This window comes from Astyanax mexicanus, chromosome 25, assembly GCF_023375975.1.
Source record: "Astyanax mexicanus isolate ESR-SI-001 chromosome 25, AstMex3_surface, whole genome shotgun sequence".
NCBI lineage: Eukaryota > Metazoa > Chordata > Actinopteri > Characiformes > Acestrorhamphidae > Astyanax > Astyanax mexicanus.
In genome coordinates this window covers 21,990,370-22,012,040 of record NC_064432.1, presented here as the reverse complement: position 1 = coordinate 22,012,040, position 21,671 = coordinate 21,990,370, and the positions used below count along the sequence as shown (strand labels likewise).

At 39.8% G+C, this 21,671-nt stretch overlaps 1 protein-coding gene across 1 annotated transcript in view; it reads right to left on the bottom strand.

Annotated features, from left to right (window-relative positions):
* Positions 1–944: 944 nt before the first annotated feature.
* gucy1b1 (guanylate cyclase 1 soluble subunit beta 1) overlaps positions 945–21,671 on the bottom strand; it is a 33,970-nt gene continuing 13,243 nt past the window's right edge. Inside the window, exons 7-13 of the mRNA XM_049472252.1 lie at positions 21,500–21,616; positions 20,888–21,021; positions 17,374–17,571; positions 11,089–11,326; positions 8,490–8,630; positions 3,968–4,122; positions 945–2,763 (exon numbers count right to left, since the gene is read on the bottom strand). Coding sequence (XP_049328209.1) covers positions 2,640–2,763; positions 3,968–4,122; positions 8,490–8,630; positions 11,089–11,326; positions 17,374–17,571; positions 20,888–21,021; positions 21,500–21,616 — 1,107 coding nt within the window. The 3' untranslated portion in view covers positions 945–2,639. The remainder of the gene's footprint in view (positions 2,764–3,967; positions 4,123–8,489; positions 8,631–11,088; positions 11,327–17,373; positions 17,572–20,887; positions 21,022–21,499; positions 21,617–21,671) is intronic.

Sequence of the window (21,671 nt, the reverse complement as noted above, 5' to 3'; positions counted from 1 at the left end):
TTGTTTGATTAATGTGAGGTCTGTATACGGTGTATATGGTGCTTCAGTTTCTGCAGATTGTGGTTGATATAATCTCACTGTAGATCAGACTTCACTCAGCTGAAGGTCGTGATCTTATCAGGTGTGTTTCCACAGATTCCTGCTGTTCTCAGAGGAGGAGACCTTTCTGCTGCTGCTGCTGTGTTGGTGATGTAATCTCACAGACAGTAAAGATTATATATACAGTTAATCAGTAACTCTCACTGTACAGCACACGGATCAGTGTGGACGGGCCGCCAGATCCTCACAGATAAAGCTTTTTATGATTTATTGAACTGTACAGATTAGAGAAGACCTGCAGCAACACTACAGGACATTCATATATTATTTATATAGCTCTTACAGTAAAAATGAAGACCACTTCAGTTTCTGAATCAGTTTCTCTGATTTTGCTATTTATAGGTTTATGTTTGAGTAAAATGAACATTGTTGTTTTATTCTATAAACTACAGACAACATTGCTCCCAAATTCCAAATAAAAATATTGTCATTTAGAGCATTTATTTGCAGAAACTTAAATAACAAAAAGATGCAGAGCTTTCAGACCTCAAATAATGCAAAGAAACGAAGTTCATATTCATCCATCTTGGCATGTTCTCCTCCACCAGTCTTACATACTGCTTTTGGATAACTTTATGCATTTACTCCTGGTTCCTCTTGATTACATTCCAGAAGATCGCAGATGATCCCAGGGTAACTTCTAAGCAACTGAAGGCCTCTCTCTTACTAATTTATTAATATTTAAAATTCTGGATTTGCTATTTTAATTACACTAACACAATTAGTATTTAATGTGCACGTTCTCAGTGTTTTTACTTAAAAATGCTGTAATTTTTGTTATAAAAAAAAAATCTAAATCCAATATATATATAAATTCAACAAAGAATTACCATCCAAAGAATATCCAAAAGTCTTCTCAACTTTTAATGGGAGTCAATGTAAAAATACATATGTAATTTTGGAGCATTTCTATTGATCCATTCAACATAAACCTCTGATACAGTATAAAGAACTACCGCTAAAAGTGGATAATGTGCAATTCATCAGTCCAACCACAAGATGGAGACATTCACTACTAATTCTAAAGCTGATTCTAATAAAATACCCTCTATAAAAATGTATTCCACCAGACTTTACTAAGAAGGTGAGACTTTATACAGGGAATAAAATACAATCCAAAATACAAACGAGTTAATAAATCAGATATGAAGCATAAAGTGTTTTTAAAATATAAATTTTATATAGAACATAAAACAAACACATGGTGCAAATCAACAATATAAAATGTGATAAAAACACAGAGTGTATGACTCTAAGCACTGTGTGATAAACACTCTCAGCATTATAATAATTAATAACTATATTAATAAGTGTATATTAATAAGAGCCGCGGTATAGAGAACGTGCAGTACTGACTCCAGTCTTCTACTCTTAAATACTGCAGATTTATTATTCTGTAATAAAATACTGTGTGAATATAAATGTATTAAACAGCTGATAGATTTCACATTTCCCCTTTCATCTCCATTTATATCACAATAATTCTGTGCTTTTATGATCCAACAATTCTTAAAATCTAAATTCATCTCTACACCAAAATCTCTTCATCCCTTACAATTAAACACACTGACTGTTCTTTTAGGATTAAATGGGTCAAATTGTTAAATTGTGTACCTTTTAGATTATTATGAAAATCTTGATTAAACAAAGGAAAATGGGCCGATTCTAATTTTTGGTTCTAAAATTTCAGTGAAAAAATTAAAATAGAAATAAAGAAGAAATAGCTTAGTTTTACAGGTCTTCAATTTGATAATACAGTCAAACAGTAAGAACAATTTTTTTGCTGAAAAGCTGAAAATAAATGTGTGGCACTAAATACAGGCTCATTAGTTATTGTACACACCCAAATCCTAAAAAGTCAGGACGCTGTGTAAAATATAAATGTAAAATAATACAAACAAAAAGAAACATTTTTTTCTGGGCTAAAACTCATTTTAAAATGAAACAGAATAAAAAACTGAACTCAGATTAATCAAAATCTGTAAAAAAAAATTTATCTGTCAAGTTTTAGCTCAGAGAAGACTGATATATGATATATGCTGATATATGGCTTCTTCTCTGCATGATCAGCTTAAAACAAAAAATATTATTATTTATTCATTATTTTATTATCCTCATATCAGCATATTTCACACAATTCACTTAAACTGATAATATAAATTATAGTTTAAAAATTAGTAATCGTGACAGGCCATAAAAAATACTAATAAAATAATAATATTAATAATAGTGAGTGGTAGTGATAATAGTAAAACAGTGTTAAGACAACTACTACTGATAATAGTGATACTAATGCTAGTAGTGGCAATAATAATAATAATAATAATAATAGGTTAAGTCACTTGTATTGTAGAACCGGTAGCTGCTGTAAATATTAATACTGTAAATAAAGGTTGAGAGAAGAGCAGAAATGCTCATAATTCAGTGTAATTACTGTAATTACTGACTGTACATTAAATACTGCACCCAACAGCTTATACAGACGACCTGTAGTAAAGGAAACGGAATGAAACGGTGCCCCCTGTGGACCCCCAGCTGCTTTAAGGGAGAGTTTTCCGGGAGAGGAACCAAACTTTCATTGGCTCCTTCTTGCCCTTCATGGTGATAGGACCCCTGTACTCCAGATTAAACTGGGGGTCCGCGTTCTCCACCGACTGCAGACACCTGAGAAAAACAATTATATAGTGCTTTATATTAATCATAATCATTATATTTAATGTTACACACAGTTATTCAGAATTACAGGATTATAAAACAGCTAATTTAATCCAACAAACGTAATATTTACAGCCAAAACTCGAATTTACAGTTTATTATATTTATTATATTACTATAATTTTTTTTTTTTACGATTTGAGCAACCACCTGAAACAACATAGAACCCCATAGCAACCCCATAGCAACCACATGGGTACCCTAAGAACCAGACAACAGCAGAGAAGCCGCATCCATTTCTGTTACTGCATCTTTTAATACTGACATGCACTACTAGTCAAAAGTTTTAGACTTTATTCTTGTCATTTAAGTTTTTCAGATTAATAAAAAAAAAAAACAGAAATTCAGTGTACAAAATGTATCAGTAAAAAGTACAGGGCTTGTCAGAAAAACAAATGAACAAAACATTAATATATAGTATATTGTTAAAAGGAACCTGAAAAAAAAATCATATATTGTTTTGCAAACAATTTAATGGTTAACAGATTAAAGCTGGAAATAAACTAAGGTTTAGAAATGGATTTAAAAATGTACATTTACTATAGGAGCTATTCAGGAGCTATGCCAATATCGTCATTTTTTTTTTAGGCTTGGGATAGGTGTAGGGTTAAAAATAAGCCCCACATGACATTTTTCATCCTGGTACCTGTCAATCATAAAGTAGACACTTCAAAGAGTAAGAAAAATCTCAAGATTTTTTTATCTATTACTAGATTTTAGTATAATGTGAACATATGCATGCTACTTTAACATTTTCTGCTAATTTTTGATATTTTGACCCACAAGTGAGAGAGACAGACACAAAGAGAGACATAAAAAGACAGAGAAACACAGAGAATTACAGTTGAAGCCTGAGAGCGGTGAGTACTGTTTTCTAAGAAACTGGAGAAAACTGCTACAGGAAGACGTCTGGCTGACCCACATGGAAGCAGCTTTAGCCTTTAGCTCAGATTAACATAATTGACTCAGTCTCAGTTTCAGTAGTAAAGAGAGAAATAAACTATAGGGGTGTTCTAAAACTTTTCAGCTCTGTTCTGATCTAATCTGAGCTGAAACGATCCTCAGAGTTGCAGTATACGTGGGTGTGGCTAACCTGTGGTAGGCTGACTGTGCTTGTGAGTGCATGTGGGCAGTAGGTGGCGCTGCTGCTCACCTGTAGGTGTACTCGGACACGTTTATCTTCCCTTTCTCTCCGGTGGTCTCTGTGCGGCTCGTCAGGTTGACCGTGTTGCCGAACAGACAGTAGCGGGGCATCCTCTGACCTATGACCCCGGTCACCACCTCCCCGGTGTGGATCCCGATGGTGATCTGGTGGGAGTGGGAGAAGCAGAGGCATTTAGAGACTGGTTAAACTTTTTAAAGCATTGTTTTTTCATTACTTTTAAAAGGTCTAGTTGTGGTCTTTAGTATGAATAAATGCCATGAGCTGTTTTTTTGTGGGGGAAAAAAAAGTGCTCTGGTGTTCCAGAATAACGCTGCTTTAGTCCGGTGAAGGAGTGTGGTGGACAAAAAGATTTCATCTCTTGCTCATGAATATTCATACATGCACACAAAACATATCGCCTCTGATTGGCTAACAGCACTGCGACGCCAGGTGGCACGGACGAGACAGACAACAGTTTTAAAATAAAATAGACATTTTTACACTAATAACATTCTTTGCAATGTCATATGTTACTTTAAAACATCTGTAATAATGTCCTGCTAAGTGCAGTTCAGCCACTGACCTAGTCTTTGAGTCTCTATAAAACATCAAATCCACCGGAGATCCTATGTAAACCTACAGTTACTTACACACAGAGGTGTGTAGTCCTGGTCCAGAAAATAAAAATTCACCATGGTGGATACTTTTAACAAGTGTAAACAGAACTGTTCTAAAAATACACCTACCTATCTCTATTGTACTTCTCTGGTGGAGTTTCATAGACAAATTCTAGTCATTTGTTTCTTAGCTCTTTATTACTGGGTAAAGCATATAAACACTGACGTGTTATTCGCACAAATAACACTGGAATGAACTGCCATGCTGTTCCTAGCGCTGTTATTTAGCTCCTATCTGACAAGACAGCATTGCTGCCTGGCTTCAGCTCTGCCTGTGGACGATCCCTAGCCAAGGTGGGCGGGGCCATGGTTGACGTAGACACTGTGCTTTTCCTGATCGACTCATTTTTTCTTTTACTAGCAACTGCAGACAGTGGAGCTTGAGGGAGAGTTTCATGTGCAGCATCATAAACAACTCAGAGAGACCTACTGTATTTCACAAAGAACAAGAAAAAGTGGATTTTAGCAGACGGACACCTTTAAACAGCTTGAAACCAGCAGCAGCGGCAGCGTGTCCGTGTGTGTTACTGAGCATGTGCAGAACTGACGGTGTGTTGAGTTATGTGTGTGTACAGTAAACCCGGCTGTGAGGAATGTAAACAGGAGTCAGATCTAAACACTCTGCAGTCACGTGTTCTGAAGTGGGCACAGATCTGCAGCTCTCATCTGAAGTGTGTTTTATTTTTAACTCAATTCTTTAATGCCAGTGTGTGTGTGTGTGTGTGTGTGTGTGTTTGTGTGTAAGTGTGTGAGAAAGAACCATGTGATTCCACTTGTCTCCAATCACATCACAGCACTGTCCTAAGACCGTAGAGAAGGTCTACAGAGCCTGATGGGTGTTAAAGGACGTGGCTTGGGAACACCCGCGCCTGTATATGTTGTAAGGTGTTATCTTGTGTGTGAGGAGGGTTGAACACTGGTCAATGTGCTCATGGCAAGGCTAATAGTAGATGCGTTAATGTGTAACATTCCTCGATTCACAGTGTCACACGTGTACCAGGAGTATACCATAGAACGCTAATAGAGGACCAGGCTAGCCTTAGTGCTTTATTGGGTTTTAATCCTCAGTGATTTAAAGTGCGTAAGGTCTGTTGTCTGTATGTACTTTTTGAATCATTAAACAAATTCAAAGCTTTTTGACTGTGTAAATTCTGATTTTTGCAAAAATAAACATATAGTGAAGCATGTGTGAAGGTGAAGAGCTTGTATAAACTGAGGTTCAGCAGAGATGTTGAGACGCTGTAAGCAGTGGAGATAAGTGTTTATTTACTAGATGTTGGTGGTGTTTGTGGTCTAACAGCAGGTTTACGGCTCAGTAAAGCTCTGAGGTTCTGTGGCTGTAAGAGCTCAGTGTGTCAGTGGTGTAATCTACACTATATTACCAAAAGTATTCACTCACCCATCCAGATCATTAAACTCAGGTGTTCCTGAATCACTTCCACAGGTGTTTAATAAAAGCAGCAGCTAGTCCTGCAGATCTGCTTCTACAGATCTGGTACAGTGATACAGTGATAGGATGCAGCACCTGTGCAACAAGTCCAGTCGTGAAAATTTCACTACTTACTACTAAATATTCCACAGCCAACTGTCAGTGATATTATAACACAGTGGAAGAGACTGAGAACGAAAGCTACTCTGTAGCTTCAGAGTTCATCATCACTACACACCTCCAAACTTCATGTAGCTTCAGATTAGATCAAGAACAGTAGGGTGTAGAGACTTACAGTATTATAGTAAATTGCAGTAAATTGAATGGTGAGCCCTGTTTTGTAATTTGTATTGCATGGACAATACACAGCCCTGTTACAGTAACTATGAGGTGTCTATAATGTTGATTTAGAAAAAAAGAAAAAGAGAGAGAAAGAGAGAGAGAGGGAGACATAAGCAGAGTGGGCGTTGGCTGGGCACCTCCAACAGCTCCGCTCGTCATTCTCCACCAGCTGGGGACGAACGACATTTCAGGAGTGACAGATAGTGTGAGGGGAGAGGGAGAATCAGACAGACGTGCGACAGATTGGATAAATAACTGGCCTGTTCTCAGACATGCCGTCCAATTATTATTCAGCTAATCGGTGTGTCATCAACATCAATAACATCAACAACACATTACTGAGCCCCGCGACACGCCACCACCCCGTCACGCTGACCACGACTGGCAACCCGTAAACAGAGGCTTATATAAACTCTTTCACTGTAATCGAAAAGCTTATACACTTACAGCTCTGAGAAAAATGAAGAGAGCACTTCAGTTTCTGAATCAGTTTCTCTGATTTTAATATTTATATGTTTATATTTGAGTAAAATAAACATTGTTGTTTTAGTCTATAAACTACAGACAACATTTCTCCCAAAATCCAGATAAAAAAATAGTCCTTTAGAGCATTTATTTGCAGAAAATAAGAAATGTCTGAAAAAAAAACAAAAAAGATACAGAGCTTTCAGATCTCAAATAATGCAAAGAAAACAAGTTCATATTCATAAAGTTTCAAGAGTTCAGAAATCAATATTTGGTGGAATAACCCTGTTTTTAATCACAGTTTTCATGCACCTTGGCATGATCTCCTCTACCAGTCTCCACCGAACAGCTCTGACCAATCAGAAAAGATATTTGTGCTTTTGTGGTTTGTTATGGTGCACTTTTAGGTTTGTGCCTGTGTGAAAACAAACCAAACCAAGAGATTCAAACTGATTCAAACCAGAGGAGAAAACAGCTACAGAAAAACGCCTCTATATTTCCACCCACTAATGGCATCAATCCCATTTCACTTCTTGGCCCTACCACGTTTCCCTACCCCTTGTTTTCGAGTGTAACCCTTCCCCTTGGAACAGAGTTAGAAGGGAAAAAGGTGAAATCTTTCCCTAAGATTTCCAGCCTAACGAAAATAAGGACACCCATACCCCACTGGCATACACTTGCAAAAAAACAGAGGGGTGAGGGGTGAAATGGGATTGGGCCAATGATTAAGCGAGAACACATTTTCAAAGTAAAAATCCATGTTAAATACAGGAGACCCCGCCCACACATCTGAAAACTCAGGGCACTATTCTAAAACACAGGACATGACTCTACGAGTTCCTATCCTACAACATGTGGCGTGACATTGTATTGCGTCCTACTGATTTCCAAATGAGCTGTGCTATTAGATCTGACTGTGAAAATAAGAGAATAGCTGTTCGAGAGCAGTGCTCTGCTGATTTACTGCAGCAGCAGCAGTTCTGCTGTCTCGCTCTGTGACCGGCCGAGGACTACAGGAGGGCATTTCTGTGAATCTTTAGAGGCATAGAATTGACCAAATAAACACGGCGGTTATTTTTACACTGGCTGAAAGTGCAGGAATGTCTTTTGAGGGGAAAACACTGAGATGGTGCTTTATGATGTATGAAATATTAATCTCTAAAGCTACGGGGATGTTTTTATTTCTTTTTAGATTGAGCTGAAGCGAGGTCCAATTCCACATCCAAAAGCAGCGATAAATTCTTTATGACTTAAAGTCACAAAGTCAGAAAACTACTACAGCAAACACAGTACAGGCCAAACTGGGATTGTGTCCCGTGACTTTTTTTTTGCCATGTCCCATAGAAAATAATGTGGATGTTGTGAGTCACTTGTGTGTTAACATGGACATTTCTAGGCAGACACCGCCGGTCACGATTATTACTACCCTCCAGCTCCCATAATTGACATGGTCTTGCCATGAGCACATTGGACACATTGGTGTGTAGCCTCACTCAAGCTGTGGCCTGAGGTAACACTAAGATAACATCACAAACCCATATACTGCTGTCCCATGACTTTTGGCATACTATACTGTATATGTGGATGAGCGTAGATGTTTCTGCATATCAGCTGTTACCTGCACAGGTTCCTCGTCCACCTTCACCTGTCCAGCGATCTCCATCATATCCAGGGCCAGGTGGCAGATGGACTGGGCGTGGTGGGTGCACGGTTCCGGTAGCCCGCTCACTGTCATGTACTTATCACCAACCGTCTCCACCTGCCAATCAAATGCATTCATTAAAACAGAATCAAATAATATTAACCGTATTTTAGGTCACACTATCAATGAAGCTCTATTTTCTGATCTGTTTTCATACATAAGGTGTACTGAATTATAAGGCACATTTTAAGCAACACTGTAAGGAACTAGGTGCCATATTCTATTGTATGCAACAATATCTCCAACATTTTTAAAAATCGTGAAAGATATTACACCCAGAAATATTGTACCATATCACCCTCCACTAATTATCACATCAGGGTACTACTTTTTTTTATTGTTTTTAGCAAAAGAATAATAATTGCGATATCTATTGTCTATTGTGTTTATTTGTATGTTTGTTCACATATATAACAGTGAACAGTATTTTAGCCAGTCATGCTTCAATAACTGTGACTCCATACACACTGTTGACTAAAGTAGGTGAAGAAATATGTATATAATTCATTAAATGAAATTACATTAAATGATTTAATAAATTTTTGTTGTCTATAAAAGTGTATAATAGCTTTTTTATGCTGTTCTGTTATTATGATGTCAGTGGCATTTACTAGTTTTAAAATGACAAAAATAGCGCGTATCGAAAGTATCATTTATTTTACTTTAATCCTGGATATATAGAGACATTTGCAGTGCAGTGGCGTCTTTTACAGATCTGATAAAATTATTGTATTTTTTAAATTAATTTAAAAGCTGTTTGACCAGTGGTAGGATGGTTCCTCCTTAAATGTGAGTCTTGGTCCGTCCAAGGTTTCTTCCTCCTGCAGCAGCTCTGAGGGGGTTTTTCCTTGCCTCTGCGCTCACTGGGGGTTTTTGTATTTTGTATATTTTATGTTGAATGTTTTGCCTGATTTTTGTCCTGTGATCATGTTTCTGTAAAGCTGCTTTTTGACATCAGTTGTATTTGATTTGATGTGTTCTTGAACTATATATATATTTTTTAATTTAGTGTTTTGTCGCCATAAGTATCGTTATCGCAAAAACACCATGAAATATTGTGATATTATTTTAGGGCCATATCGCCCACCCCTTCTGTGGACACAAGATATAATATAGTATATATTGATGTTGAGTGGTATCAGAAACGTGTGGAATGTCGCTTGCGTTTCCGATACGTCAGGTCTTTACGTTAGCAGGTTTAGCGGGGCGTGTGTGAATCCTGCGCTGCTGTTTTTAGCTGTGTAGACCATGTTTGGCGCGACTGATCGGGGGAAGGGGGGTAATTGTATACGTTTGTATTGAATTCTTTTTATTGTAACGTCAAAACAAGTGTATTTTATAGAGGGAATGCTGGGAAGCGTCTGACCACACATCACGCCGTTGTGTAATCTGGAGTGTAATCTTCGACAGTCGACCCCAGCCGGTGTCTTCTTCAGCTCAATACATCCAAATACCCCCTGACCCACCCTTAAACACACACACATCGCCCTCTCAGAGACGCTCCCATCTCAGGACCACCTAGACACAGATGGGCTAAAGTAAATATTGCTTTTTTTGGTGAGCCAGTCTTGAAACCCTAGCCTCCCATTCCGCCGGGTTAGCTCAGCTTCTTAAAGTGCATTCCTGTCTGAGAGCTGGGCGCGTAAATCACCGGCTCGTCCCCTCGCTGCCCAGGGTGCCTACAACCATCCCTACAGAGCTCTGAACACCAACAGCCTCAGAAACACAACTACAGACATGAAAAACCTGAGCAGACATCAATCAGACCACTTTTTCAGACCATATTCCTTTCATTTTTCCTATTCCTAGTAACCAATCAGAACCTCGAAACATAGCCCACAACAAAATGATAATATACGACATATATTGAAACACCCCTCTAGATATAGGGACATTATACTAATAATATATCACCTCATAGGTAATGTACTGTATATCATACAAGCTGAACTGCTTGAATCTTTGCACCAGAAGTGGCATAAAGTTACCCAAAAGCAGTGTGTAAGACTGGTGGAGGAGAACATGATGCCAAGATGCATAAAAACTGTGATCAAAAAACAGGCTTATTCCACCAAACATTGATTTCTGAACTTTTTTAAACTTTATAAATACAAACTTGTTTTCTTTGCATTATTTGATCTCTGAAAGCTCTGCATCTTGTTTGTCAGCCATTTCTTATTTTCTGCAAATAAATGCTCTAAATGACAATATTTAATTAGGATTTTGGAAGAAATGTTGTCTGTAGTTTATATAATAAAACAACAATGTTCATTTTACTCAAACATAAACCTCTAAATAGCAAAATCAGAGAAACTGATTCAGAAACTGAAGTGCTCTCTTATTTTTTTCCAGAGCTGTGTATTTCATCTGCATATTGGGTGAGACAGTTGTCCATAGCGTGTACTGAAAGAAAATGGTTCTGTAGTGACTGTATCACTACAGGTATCACTACAGGCTCATGGACTTTGCATCGTCTCTCAAAAGTCTAATAGCCTCGATGATCAGTATTCCTCACCTTGTAGACGTAAGGGTTCTTGCGGGAGTCGGTGAGGATGTCGAACTTGGTGTAGATGTCGTTCAGCAGGTTGACGATCTTTATGGCTCCCTCTGCGGAGGCGTGTTTACTGCAGAATGCGTTGAATCCCACGATGCCGCTGAAGAGGATGGTCACGTTATCGTAGCGCTTTGCCGGAACTGGACGCTTGTGTCTCAGTTCGTTCGCCACGGATGGTGGAAGAACTGAATAAAGCAACCTGAAAAAGACAAAAGTTACATTATAAACCCAGTTTAGTTTTAGTTTAGTTTAGGAAAGAGAACAGCAACATAGAAACCAACCATTTGGCAACACCTTACCAAGCACCTACTTAGCAAAACCATAGCAACCCCCTAGCAACAGCTAACAAGGCTTTGAATCTATCTGGTTGTAAAGTAGCAACATTTTTGCATTAAACTGTGTCCGGCTCATCAGTGATCCTCTTAGTGACAGCACTATTGGCAGACGGCTGTATGACGCACAACTACATGCTGACAGATCATTACAATGACTGCCCTTAAAAGTGTCCTTCTGCTAAAATCTACTTTTTCTTGTTCTTTGTGAAATACAGTAGGTCTCTCTGAGTTGTTTATGATGCTGCACATGAAACTCTTTCTCAACCTACATTGTCTGCAGCAGCTAGTAAGAGATAATATTCAGAAAAAAAAGTCGATCAGGAAAAGCACTTAAGATTAGGTCAGTGGCTGAACTGCACCAGAGCAGAAAACCAGCTTACGTGGCATTCTTTCATAGTAAATTCACCAAGTGATCCCCGAATTTGCCTCCACTGGAGATACTACACCATGGCCAGCCAGCTGCCAGCATCATCAGACCTACCCCTGATTAAAAATGTGTGGGATGCTATTGGATGCACTGTTGGATCAAAGTCTGGTGTGTTGCATTACACATGCTTGTTACACATTACACTACTTCTGTATGTGTAGCTCAATAAATATTGCCCATAATCAAATGTAATTTACTATTCCTAATAACTTTTATCTTATTTATTTGATGATGAGTGTCTATCTAATTGGTTGTGTTGACTGTGAGTCCGGTTCTGTCTCAGTATGTCCAGATTTGGAGGTAAATAAGTAAATAATCAGCGCCGGCCAAACAAAGGCCTTCATTAGCCGTGTGGACTTTAACTAATTACCCTAATTACTGCGTCTGGACATGGCTGTTCTGTTTGTTCTCGCTGGAGCATTTCTCCACATCTGCGGGCGTGCAGACGCAGCGGCATGCTGACGTTACGTTTAAAAAGGACGATTCAACAATAAGGAGGAGCGGCGTTTCTGCAGACGCCTGCGGGGTGATGGAGGAACCGCAGTCCATCATGCCTGAAATGAGCCTGTCGGGGATTAGCGTCGGGACAAAGCCGAGCGTTCCGCAGGACGTGAAGCCTCCCTCACGCTTAGATTACGGCCACGTCGTATTGATAGCGGGTCTCCGGAGAACGGTGACGGGTTGCTATGGGAACCGCCGTAGGTAGGCTTATTGCTCTCTGCCGAAAGTCGGAAATGCATTAAATAATGAATTGGTATTACTGGGCACACTGCAGACCCGGCACATTCTCAATGATCCAGTTTAGCTGCAGACGCTCTCTGCATATTAATCACAGCTCTGCTGGAGCTCTGCACGATAAACCTCACAGCTAGATCTGTACCATAACAGCATTAACGATTTATCGCTCTATACCATAACCATATACGACATGACCCCAGTCATTTCTGCTGACCGTAATCATACAGCTCTGGAAAAAATTAAGAGACCACTTCAGTGAATCAGTTTCTCTGATTTTAATATTTATAGGTTTATGTTTGAGTAAAATGAACATTGTTGTTTTTATTCTATAAACTACAGACAACATTTCTCCCAAATTCCTAACATAAATATTGTCATAATATTGTCTTATTGTCACAAAAAAGATGCAGAGCTTTCAGACCTCAAATAATGCAAAGAAAACAAGTTCATATTCATAAAATGCTTCTGTCGATTGCAGTGATTATTGGGGTCGGCCGTGTGTGTGTGTGTGTGTATGTGTGTTTGTGTGTTGTGTCACAGTGGGGACTGGTTCTCTCCTGGTATTGAGGGTGAAATGACGGCGGCGCTGTTCCTGGATGCCGTGTTTTGGTTGTGGAATTTTGCGGGGAGAAGCTGCAGCTGCAGATAAGCATTGCTGGTTGTGTTGTGCTGTTATCGGCGGTTAGCACGCCGCGCTCGCTTCTGAGAGAAAACAACACACTGCAAACACAAACTGCAGAGCTGGCACTTTTACCCCTCCTCCTGAGGGCACACACACACACACACAGGCCCTGAACCGCACGCCGCTCTGCTCCCAGAACAGTACGCCGTCCCCCCGACTCCTCTGCTGCTGCTGTTCACACCACGCCGGAGAACACGCACTAATACAGCGCAGATATTCAGCACCGTGACCGCAGAACCTTCCCGCAGGGAATACAAAACAAATTAGCCAGCACTCGTAGCGCCGCGCTAGCACACTGTAGTCCCGCTGCTATGAGCGTCGAGTGTTTGCCTGCTTTTGCTGATGACTGAAAGCTGGATCAGTTATATCAGCGCTAAATCTACCCTAATAAGACCCCCATACACACACAGCCATCCCCCCCACCCCCGTGGCCCTGATTCAGCCAACATTAATCATTAATCCTCCATTACTGTACCTCAGACTGCCAACAGCTGTACCACTCATCCCATACTCATCACATACACTCAGCGCCCATCTGTCAGCATTCACTGTACTGTAACACACGCGCAGTAAACACACTCAGAAACGAAACTGTATTTAAACCCCTTCCTTATATCCCGCTGTTTAAGAACTCCAGCAGCACTGCTGCAGTGTCTGATCCATGCATATCAGTGCTAATCACTGCAGTTGCAGTGCAGTATTTAGCTTGTATGGAACATGGCAAAAGTCAATGCACATACTAGTTCCGTTACTTTTAGCATATGAGGGTATATATTTGCGTTGTTTAAGTACGCAAGGTGCAGAATTTATCAGACTTAAATAAGGTTACAAATTGTATTTTCGTGTTTTGGACGTGGGATTTGATCACACTGTTCTTTAGCCTTCTATGGGAGATTCCAAAAGTCATGGGACACCATGCAAGTTTCTGTTACTTATACATCACTTACTTCTACAGTATCAGAATGTGAATTGGTGTGTATACAGCAGTCAGTTAACCAGTTACATTTGCATTATCTTTACGAGCACCCCGACTGTTCTGTTTTTGTCCTCATCCAATGGCGAACCAAATAACGTGTATATAACTGATCTACTGCACCCACACATTCCAGCGCTCTCTCTTAGATCAAGTAACCTGAACCTGCTGTCGGTTCCACTTACCCGACTCCAGCAGCTGATGGCAAGCTGCATGACTGGGATTCAAACCAGCAATCTCCTGATCATAGTGACAGCACTTTAGACTGCTGGACCACCTTAGACTGGTGTCCCTTTTGTTATAATTTTTTATGTCTAATTATCTCTCCTTTTTTTCTTTCAACATTTTAAGAGTTGGTGATTTGATGTTTTTTTATGTATATTTTTAGAAAAGGTGTTTGGCTGATGCATCAGTAACACTGTCTTGAACGGTATGGTCTTGTAATGTTTTATGTTTGCTCATTTTAAACTGTGGATAATGAACTACTTTGTAAAGCACTTTGTGACTGATGTATCTGATAAATGCTCTAAAAAATATAAATATAAATATATATATATATTTATATATATATATATAATTTTTTTTTTGTTCAACTGTTTTAGCATTGTGCCCTTCTGCATTGAATGCGATTTGCTTGTTAGTTTGTTAGTCGCTTGTCTGTTTGCAAGGACAGTTCTAGACAGAAGCCGCTGGTCACGATCATTCATGATCATACTCTGCACTGCTCTGTCCACTGTGGGTGGTACTATTATCCCTCTATGATGTATGTACTCAGTACACACGTGACTGCATTATGGTAACACGCACTCCCGTGTTAGATCTATTTTGGCTCGAGGGCGGATTTGAACTGCCGCTGCTTGCGGCCGTCACGACGCCAAATCCCGCAGCCGCGAGAAATCCTCAGCCCGAGCGTCTCTGCGGCGGAGCAGCGATGCGGAGCTCAGAACAGCTGTCAGTGTTTGCTGTCTGAGCCGAGATGCAGAGCGTGGTGTAAAATACTGAGCTTTCCATCAGATCTGACACGCACACACACACACACACACTCACGCTGAGACAGCCCCATTCCCAGCAGAGGCTCATTTTCACAACACAAAAAAAAGATAAACAGCAGAAAACAGAAGATCCCGCCGCACCACCCTGACACATCATACTGTCTTCAGAGAATCCAGCAAAAACGCTTCTCAGAAACTGAAAGGTTAAGAGATGAGCTGATATGATTCACGAGATTAGATTGGGTTAGTCTCCTCACAAACTTTTATTACAGGCATAATTGCGATAAGCGATATTGTCATTTTATGTGGATTTTATCTGACCTGTGAGGTTGAACGATAATAAAAAAATAATTAGTAAGAAAGAATAAGGAAGATGGATGATCACAAGCCATTAAACCAAGCTAAACTGCTTGAATTTTTGCACCAGGTGTGGCATAAAGTTATCCAAAAGCAGTGTGTAAGACTTGTGGAGGAGAACATGCCATGATGCATGAAAACTGTGATTAAAAACCAGGGTTATTCCACCAAATATTGATTTCTGAACTCTTTAAACTTTATGAATATGAACTTTTCTTTTTTCATTATTTGAGGTCTGAAAGCTCTTCAGCCATTTCCTATTTTATGCTTTTTTTATTTGGAATTTGGGAGAAATTTTTCTTGCAGTTTATAGAATAAAACAATATTCATTTTACTCAAACATAAACCTCTAAATAGCAAAATCAGAGAAACAGATTCAGAAACTAAAGTGCTCTTAATTTTTTTCCAGAGCTGTAGGTGACACTGTGTATCAAGAAATGTTAACTTCGGATATGGCCTCGCTCCAACAGCTAATTTACATTACATTGCTATTAGCACGATGACCAGTATTCTCACTAGATTGTACCTTAAAACTTACACAAGTGTTTGTGGGTGATCCCAAGACATTCCCTGAGATAACAATCCATCTTTTTACATATGTCCCATGACTTTTGGCATTTCAGTGTATGAGGATAAACATAACTATTAGAAGTAAAGTAGATCAAGTCTCTCAAATCCGAATCCTTATATAATACTTTTCCATTCATTATTCTTTGAGCTGTACATGAGGTCCTGAGCTCATTTCAGAGGGAAAAGATCTGGCAACCGATGTCAGATCTGGCTTAATCAGAGCACCACTCATTAACAAACTCATTATACGAACAGCAGGCATGCAGGACCACATCTGTCCAAACAAAGAGGAGAAATAACACCAGCCTGAGCGAACGTGAGCAGAGCTTACGAAAAAACCTGCGTTTACGATAATCCACGTGTTTAACATTCATCACATATATTAATGAGCTGTGTAAATATTTCTCTTTATTTACATTTATCCTACTTCAGAGGAACTTTAAACACCAACGGCTTAATCTCTGTTTAATAAAATGCCACAAAAATCAGAGTGGGGGTTTGAGATGAACTGATTCAGAGTGGGGGTTTGAGATGAACTGATTCAGAGTGGGGGTTTGAGATGAACTGATTCAGAGTGGGGGTTTGAGATGAACTGATTCAGAGTGGGGGTTTGAGATGAACTGATTCAGAGTGGGGGTTTGAGGTGAGCTGATTCAGAGTGGAGGTTTGAGATGAACTGATTCAGAGTGGGGGTTTGAGATGAACTGATTCAGAGTGGGGGTTTGAGATGAACTGATTCAGAGTGGAGGTTTGAGATGAACTGATTCAGAGTGGGGGTTTGAGATGAACTGATTCAGAGTGGGGGTTTGAGATGAACTGATTCAGAGTGGGGGTTTGAGATGAACTGATTCAGAGTGGGGGTTTGAGATTAACTGATTCAGAGTGGGGGTTTGAGATGAGCTGATTCAGAGTGGGGGTTTGAGATGAGCTGATTCAGAGTGGGGGTTTGAGATGAACTGATTCAGAGTGGGGGTTTGAGATGAACTGATTCAGAGTGGGGGTTTGAGATGAACTGATTCAGAGTGAGGGTTTGAGATGAACTGATTCAGAGTGAGGGTTTGACATTAACTGATCTATTAAATGAACTGATTTGTAATCATTAGGGTCTCTCAGCACACTGCTCTAACTGACGGGGTGTTGTTGGGGTCATTATGGGATGCGGGAGGACTCACCTGTCAGTCTTCTTCTTCTCGTCCTCCAGGGCTCTGAGGGTGTGCTGCAGACGGTCGGTGAGGATCTCCAGCTCCTGGGTGAGCTTGTACTCCTCTCTGAACTGTTCTCCCAGCAGCACCAGGTCACGTGTAGCGTCGTGGAGCGGGATGTCGCTGAGGTACAGACCCCGGCGCGTCAGGTCGTCCAGGTTCATCACGCTGACGGGAGCAGATGAAGAGAAGCAGGGTAAAGCTTGGTATGTGCTATTATATTTAAATTAGGGTTGGCGATGTGGTCAAAATAGTACATCATGATATTTTAAGAATATTTTTACTATAAACTAATCCTTTTTACAGTATATTTGTAATATACACAATATAGAGCTCTGTAACAAAAATAAGAGACCACTTCGAAATGATCAGTTTCTCTGATTTTACTATTTATATCTAAATGTTTGATTAAAATGAATATTTGTTGTTTTATTCTATAAACTTCTGCCATTAAACTTCAATCAATATTTATTAATAAAAAGTCTGGTTTTAATCACAGTTTTCATGCATCTTGGCATCATGTTCTCCTCCAGCAGTCTTACACACTGCTTTTGGATAACTTTATGCCACACCTAGTGCTCTCGAATATTTGCAGACAATGAGAAAGGATGAAATCCATACACATGGGTATTGGAAATACATCATAGAACAATGGTATTACCACCCACAGTAGACAGCACAGTGCAGTGAGGGGGGTAGTGATGGTGACTGCTGACATCTGGCTAGAATTGTCCATTCAAACATTTAGAGCAAATTCATTGTAGGAGACCACCCCCCCCCCCCCCCCCAGCATAATAGTTACATGGCTTTAAAATCAGCAACAGACTTCATTTAATTAATGACTACAATCTAATTCAGCTTACATCATTATTTCAATGTATGAGATGATAAAAAATGTTAATTTACCTAAGTAATATGTGGGACATATTTAGTTTTCTAAAAAGCAGACTTCCTTTATTTGTGTATACTCAAAATGTGTATAGTTATTTCAGTGTTTTTGATAATTATGATGTTTGCTGCTGATGCGGAGCACCCTGGGGTTTAAGAGCTGTGTTATATAAATACAAATTACTATAATAATGATTATTATTAAGCAGCTGTAAGCAGACAAACGCAGTTATCCAGGCTGGAGACAGCTGTGAGAGAGAGCTGTAAATAGATCCGATAAGCTCATCATGCTGAATATAGAAAGACGTGAGTGTTTTTATAAGTGTGGGCTCAAGGCTGTCTGCTTTTACAGATGCAGCAGCTGCTGAATGTACACAGATCGAGCAGAACATTATGACCACCTGCTTGAATCTATGTTCTATGTAATCAGCTCCACTGATCTTCATACAGGACTCAATGTAGTTGAGCTATTCTGCAGAAAGGGTGCCATTTTTATGTCCCCAGGAAATGATGTATAATGTATAAATGTGCACAACAAAATAACATTAAAATACATTTTAGTATTAAGAATAGTGTCTTGTATATTGACCTAATTGCAAAAATAAGATATGTGTATTAAAAACATTCATAAAAATGACTTAAAAATAGAACACTGAAAAAATAGCATTTGTTACCTGTCCCCACTCTCTAACTATAAATTTATATTCATTTAGAAACAACTATACCAATGTTTTAACTTAGGAAGAGCATCTTGTGCATCTTGACATGCTCTCCACCAGTCTTACACACTGCTTTTGGGTGACCTTATGCCGCTACTGTACTATACTGTAGTATCTGACTTGTGCTTCATTGGTTTACTAAAGTAGATGCTAGGCAAATGTTGCTAACAGCAGACCTCAGCACTATTGAAGAAGTGAATTTGTTAGATTTTACATTGTAACATCTGTAAACTATTTAACCGTTCTGCTGAGATCTCTAAAACTATACATTTTACTATTAAATATAATTATTAAAACTCTTCAGACATGTATTTATTCAGAGCTTCTGTCTCTGACTTTACTTTATCTACAGGGTGTTTCAGCTGGAGGTAGAAGTGTGTAATAGAGTGGAGGACAGTGAGTGGTTTAAAAACTCCAGTGTTTAAAAACTCCAGCAGCACTGCTGCTGTATCTGTTGTGATCATAATCCTGATCTGTGTCTATGTTCTCTCTGTTTCCAGCTCAGATGGTCCCACATGTCAGAAGACAGCTGATTGGTCTGCAGTAAACTGAGATGGAGGAGCGTTTCTGATCTTTTGGACGAGCTGCATCTCCTGCTGAGGTATCAGGTGAAGCTTTATTATTCTGAGCAGTAAGTCAGCTGTGAATGTTAATTACACACAGTACCATCCTTACGACCATGAAGCTGAGCTGGAAACCTATTTGAAGCCTGTTTAAAGAAGGTGTGATATTAATATATATATATATAATAAGTACTCATATCTATATTTAGTGAGCACTTTTAAAGCCATTTTTAGAGCTGTGCTGCAGAAACACCAGCTTTATTAACACTGTAAGACTGTGGCTCTGTAAAATACTGCTGTTAGTGATGCTGCTACTAAAGGTTCTGGTTCTGCACCAGAGTAGAACCACTTTTTGTTCCCTCAAGAACAGTGTCTGCGGAACCTTTAGACAGGGAATCTGAACAGCAATATAAGGCACAATAATCCTGTATGATTGGTTGTAGAGTCTGAGTGTCCGGGGTGAGGTACCTGCATCTACTATCCTAGTAAGGTACCTGAGTACCTAAGTAAAGTACCTGGGCACGGTACCTAGGTGTGGCCTTTGAGATAACTTGCTGAGGTACCTTTGTGAGATAACTTGGTGGGGTACCTGGGTAAAGTACCTGGGTGAGTTACCTGAAAGTGGTACCTGGGTAAAGTACGTAGGTGAGGTACGTGAGTGAGGTACCTTTGTAAAACAAATAGGGGAGGTACCTTTGTGAGATACCTAGGTTAGGTAACTTGGTGAGGTACCTAGATGAGGCACATAGGTGAGGTACATTTGTGACTTAATTGGGTAAAGATAACTAAGTCATTTGTGGTGATCAATGGGTTAGATAATGAGGTGTGGTAACTAGGTTAGGTAACGAGGTGCAGTAACTGATTTCGGTAACGAGGTACGGTAACTGGGTGTGGTACCTGAGTAAGATAACAAGGTGCAGTAACTGGGTGAGGTAATGAAGTGTAGTAACTGGGTTAGGTAACAAGGTGCAGTACCTGGGTTAGGTAATGGGTGCAGTACCTGGGTTAAATAATGATAATGTGGTAATGAGGCAATGAGGTACAGTAACTGGGTAAGGTACCTGGGTGCAGTACCTGGGTGAGGTAAGGAGGTGTGGTAACTGGGTGAGGTAAGAAGGTGCATTAACTAGGTGAGATTAATTGGTAACTGGGTGAGGTAAAGAGGAGCTGTGACTAGGTGAGATTAATTAATAACTGGTTGAGGTAACGAGGTGTGGTACCTGGGTTAAGTAATGAGGTGTGGTGACTAGGTGAGGTTAATTGGTACCTGGGTGAGGTAACAAGGTGCGGTCACTAGGTGAGATTAATTGGTACCTGGGTGAGCAGAGGAAGAGGATGTTTTCGGTCTCTGGGAGGGAAATCATCTGGCCTTTCAATCTCAGGCAGCTAATCTCTGTTCCAGTCAGCTCATCCTCACACTCCGCCATCTCCACGTTCAGCAGACCCTCCTACACACACACACACACACACACACCGAGACATACACCTGTTATTATCAGGTCAGGTACACAGAACTGCTCAGATGTTTGTAGTTGAGCAGTCAGTAATTAGGCTGTATGGGTGGGGTTTGTTTCAGTAATTGGAGTAAATGGGCGGGGCTTGTTTAACTGGAAGCAGAGCTAAGTGGGCAGTATTTGTTTAAGTGGGTGGGGCTTGTTGCTGTGGGTGGGGTTTGTTGGAGTGAGGGGCACAATATTTCTGCTTTAGCTCATGTATTTCTGTATTTTATTAGAGTGAAATTTAGAGTAATCCGATTTTTCACAGTTTTTCTGGGGGACAGATGGAAAGATCAGTAAGTTGTCTGGTATAAAAAGGCCTTTAACCTTGTTGTGTGAGAAGCGTCTGGATACTGAGCTGCAGATTATTATAAATATGATCATAAACTCCATCGTCTGATTCCTCGGACTCGGACCAGAACACACCCACCTTACTCCTCAGCACAAACACCGTGTTGATGTGGGACAGGATGCCATGGAAACTGAAGTCGATGTGAGGCCGCACCAAGGAGAACACAGAGGACAGATTACACACACCAGGCTGGAGCTGTGAAATCACACACACACACAGAATCAGCAGGCAGTAGTTTTTTTTTCTGTTT